Genomic DNA, 4,968 nt, shown 5'->3' on the forward strand with positions numbered 1-4,968 from the left:
GAACCGACTCCACGGCACCTAACAACAACACCACAATATATATCACATATAGGGGAGCACAGTGACTGTATGATAAGCACTCAACTGTGAACCACAAAGTTGGAAGTTGGAGACTACCAGCTGCTCCATTGGAGACAGATGAGAATTTCTGCTCCTGCAAAGATTTATAACTACACCCTCTGAAACTCTGCACAGGGTCCCTATGAGTTGGAACCAACTTGATGGCACTTTACAACAATAGTAACAATGGCAACAGCATCGTATATATTTATATCTTTTACTCCCACATATCCTTTACTACATTTGGTCATTTTCTTTAGCAATTTGCCTGTCAGAAATCTTTGTCTAATGAGTAACTGATACATGTTATTGGAGAGACAGATGGAAAATAGTATATTATGACGCCAGTATATTCTGCTTGATAGGGGTATGTGTTTTGCCTTGATCTTCTAAAACTTTGTATTTTTATTACTCACCCTTACAAAAACAGCAGCAACAAAACAGGAATAAGCAAATGGTAATTTGTCTCTTTAATGATTTTATTGTTAATTTATTTATGGCTGATAAAATCAGTTCATAAAGCAAAGTACAGCATAGTGATTGAAGTGAATATTTTGTCATAAATTTGCCTTCCTCTGTGTTTTGGGATGTGTTTGGAAGTTTCATTTTGCAACTGATTTCCTTTCTCTTGCATAATTGGGAGTTCTGTAACTGGAATAAATTGGCATTATACTAAAAAGTTTTCCCAGACGGTTCCTGAAACGCCCCAAGTTCCAGTAGCTGACAAGGAATGAGGCTCACAAAAGGAGCTGAGTTTTCTCAGTCCTCTGAAAATCAATGGCATCCAATTCCATTACTCTTTACGGAGGTCCTGCTATGTATAAGGCACGCTGCACGGTGTTCAAGCAATGTGTGTGAAACAGTAAATACTGCAGTAAAGGAAAAAAAAAAAAAAAGCCTAGCCTGACATACTACACACCTGACAACAAGTGTGCAGGATAGGATATGGAAAGCACTCCACTTTCCCGCCTACCAAATTCAAATCAGAACCTTAAACAGCTGGTGATGCTGACTCAGCCAATCAACTGGTCTTGTTTCATCCCTTCATACTTCTTTAGTTCCCTTCACGGTTTCATAGAAAGACTGAAGTCTTGCCCACTTACTGAAAGCCCTGTGTTGAGCTTCTGGATTTTTGTATTCTAATTCTTATGAATAAAAATGGCTGTAAATGTCCACGGACAGGAGAAAGATGAGGCTTTCTGAAAGCTCCCCCACAGATTTACAGCTTTTGAAATCCTATTGAGGTCGGGTCACTGTGAGTCGGAACTGACTTGATGACATACAGCAGCAACAGCCACAGTGTACTGGGGTTGGGGTGGGGAGGTGAGCGGTACATGATTTTTTTTTTTTTTTTATGTCAGTCTGTTTGTGTTCAATAAGCCCTATGCTCAAATCCAGTGCCTTAGAAGAAACGCACATTGTAAGGTTGTGTTGCGGAATGAAGAAAATTTCTCATAGGCAGTACTTGTATAAATTACAGATACCAGAGCATCGTACTTTTCAGTCTCAGAATATCATTGAAATTTTCATAGTTACACAAATAGTGATATGCGATATGTTGGACAAACCAATGTGAAGTTAGTAAATGAAAACTGCAAGTTATTATGTATTTTGGTTTCTGACACTAGTTCTTCTCTTTGTCCTTATAGGTACCTATCACACCATTCTTTGGCGAAGGCTGCTCAGAAGTACACACCTTTTCCAATCGAACATTTGACAAATTATCATCTCTGGACTTTAGGTGATAGATACCCTGCCAGAAGCAAGAGCTCCTAAGCCAACTGGAACTGTACCCTACACTCTTGTCAAGAGTTGCTTTTGTTTTTTTTCTTACATAGAACGAAGAAAGAAAACGAAAGATGAAGTTGGGCAAAGTGGAGTTCTGCCATTTTTTGCAGCTTGTAGCTCTTTTCCTGTATTTTTCTGGGATGAGCCAAGCAGAACTCTCAAGGTCCAGCTCAAAACCCTATTTCCAATCAGGGAGGTCCCGGACCAAGCGCAGCTGGGTATGGAATCAGTTCTTTGTGCTGGAGGAGTACATGGGTTCCGACCCCCTCTATGTAGGAAAGGTAGGGCATTTGGCCTTTCCAAGTTGTCGATGATGATTGTCAATGTCGCTGGTTGAATGAAGAAATGCTCACTTTTTTGGGGGGTGGCAAGTGCAAAAGTTTCCTTCGTGTGCATCGTTTGTCATGTCTGCCCATCTGGGGTGGTAATCTGGGTATTCACCAACACAGCAAAGTCACTGCTTAATGAGTGATGCTTATTCCTTGAAACAGTGAGGAATCTACAGACAAATTGTGATTTGGTAACACTTCAAGGATATTCACTAAGGAATGAAGAGGAGTGGGTTGCGTAGCCAGTTGAGTTTTTAGCTCCTTCTTTATTATGGGCACCGCATAAACGATGCTCATACTAAGTGTATGCTCACAGGTCTTTTACAGATACTTGAACTTGCAAAACTGCGAAGTGAACTCTTTGAGCCACTGGCTGCACATTGTAAGACAGTCAAACACATTTTCTTAGTGCTTTTGTTTTCATAGATCTTTGTATCTGATCTGCTCTTTTAACATTTTTTTCCCTCAACTAAATATGAGGGTGAACACAAGGTAATTAGAAGATACAAGAAGACTAATGGTGGGTAGTTTAGGGTGTAATCCTGAGTTCATCTGTTGGAGTGTCCAACAGTGGTCATATTCAGATTTTGTTTTATTTGCAATTTCCCTCTGTCTGAATATTGGGTGTGTCTGCTCTGAGGGGGGCGGGCGTATCAAGAGAGCATGGTCTTCCCCACCATCATCATATCCCCTTCTCAGTCCCAGTCTACTGTAGGTTCAGTTCATTTCATATTTGTCAAGATCTCCTTAATTTCACATTTTGGTGCTGGATGCAGGCAAAGCATATCCCAAGAAATCCATACCTCCCCATTTCTGCTGTTTACTTTGTTAGCTTTATGCTTCTATTCTGGATAGACCCAGAAAACTGGTAAATATATCTATGAATGAAGGTTTCAACTTTGAATGATTGAGGAAACCTTTCTGCTGTCTATTTTATGAATCTCCCCCCCCCACACCTCATTTGAACACATTTTAATTCAGCATGAAAACAGGTATTTTTCTGTTGATGGGCATCTATATAAATCAAGGTAAACTTTGACATATTTATTATTATTTCCCCTTAGTGCCTTTTAGTGCTTCTCTTAATTGACAAATGCTGATTGATATTATAGTGTAATATGAGGGAGCTGAAATAGGTTGAAGATTTTTAGGGATATGGACTGGGAATTTTTAGTACCAGTTATACCGCTTTCCTGCCCTAAAAAAAGAATGTGTAAGAAAAAAAGTCTATTGTGAGTATTCTCATTTCATTAGTCATTCTGTTTTCATCACTAACACTATATTTCTCTCACTCACTTCTCTTGGTTGTTGTTTTGTTATTTTGTTAAAAAAAAAAAAGTGTTGAGAGCAGTAATGTAACCTTTAGACTATGAATTCAGCTCTTCCCTTAATTCACCTGTGAAGACATTGAACAAATGCATCCGTCTTTTCCAACCAAGAAACAAGCTGTCTGTCATAATTAGGAGAAATGATACTCTTGTGAGAATGTAAAGTTTTCTAAAGTCAACTAAAATATTCTGTTAATTTTGTGTAAAATGGCGTTGCTTAGACAAGGCTGACCTTTCAAAACTCAATGCTGGGATTTGTTTTCTTTCAACCTTTTTCATTTATAAGCACATACTAATTCAGAACAATTATATACAACTGATTTCTACACTTCGATTTAACATCGTAAGAATGCATGTCCCTAGGTTCCTTACATTCTAAATGCATGCAAAGTTACTGGCTGATGCTATTTTTCCAAGAGAAACGGTGTTGTTTCCTGATTAGATAGCATGGGATAGTCTGTGCTTCCCTTTCAGTTGATTAGAGGAGATCTCTTGGAAAATTTTATGTGACAAGCGATTAAGTTTGGATATATCTTTTGCTTGTTGTATATTGAAAGTTCAATACAACTGTTGACATTAAAATACTTAGGGTGAAATTGGGTTAAAAAAGGAACACTTGACTCAAATCAGAAAGGGGGAGTAAAATAATTCAAAGTGAAGAGAGAATTTGTAGACAAAAGTAGACGAATGAAAAGCCTTAGGAAAGCAATCTGTGTTTGCCTGGAACAAGGTAGCAAAGAGCTTTACTATTAGGTTGTATATGTTGGATGATGTAATTATTCTTTTTACGATGCTGGTCTGAATAAGCCAGGCTATACAAGTAACTTTGATCTCAGTACATTTTGAGTCATTGGAGTATGTAGGATAGACATGTTTTCCTTTCTTTCTTTAGTGGAGGGAGGTGATGGTTATGACCAAAAGTGTTTAGAGGAAAGAGTGAATGTGAACTGACCATTGTAACCTAACATGTGGAAGAATGGATAGGCGGGTGATCGGAGGAAGACAAGAAAGAACCGAAGCATTACTTTTTATTGTCATTGTTGTTAAGTGCCATCGAGTCGGTTCCGACCCATAGCGACCCTGTATAGGGTTTCTGAGGAGTGGCTTGCTGTTCAATCGACTTTGCAGTCTAGCTCATTAGCCCACAGCTGTATATTTAACTGCTGCCAGAAACCCTATGAAGGGTTGCTATGAGTCAGAACCAACTCGTTGGCACTTAACAACAATTAGAGTACCACATTCTTAATCTGCCTGACAAAGTTTGCTATTTAGGAAATCTGCAAACCACAGTGATTCAGTATCCTGTATAGCATAATTTGATCACATGATTGTTACGCGTAGCCTGTGTCAGGTTAACTTCAGTTTTATTGCTGGCTTTACTATTTCCTCCTAGTTTTGTAACTTCAGGCAAGTTGCCAAATATAATTACATTTCATTTTTCTCATCTGTAAAGTGGGAATAAT

At 38.6% G+C, this 4,968-nt stretch overlaps 1 protein-coding gene across 1 annotated transcript in view; it reads left to right on the top strand.

Annotated features, from left to right (window-relative positions):
* CDH7 (cadherin 7, type 2) overlaps nucleotides 1-4,968 on the top strand; it is a 220,148-nt gene that overhangs the window by 17,516 nt on the left and 197,664 nt on the right. Inside the window, exon 2 of the mRNA XM_006837549.1 lies at nucleotides 1,710-2,129. Within this exon, the coding sequence (XP_006837612.1) occupies nucleotides 1,920-2,129 (210 nt within the window). The 5' untranslated portion in view covers nucleotides 1,710-1,919. The remainder of the gene's footprint in view (nucleotides 1-1,709; nucleotides 2,130-4,968) is intronic.

Source organism: Chrysochloris asiatica, unplaced genomic scaffold, assembly GCF_000296735.1.
Source record: "Chrysochloris asiatica unplaced genomic scaffold, ChrAsi1.0 scaffold00021, whole genome shotgun sequence".
Classification (NCBI taxonomy): domain Eukaryota; kingdom Metazoa; phylum Chordata; class Mammalia; order Afrosoricida; family Chrysochloridae; genus Chrysochloris; species Chrysochloris asiatica.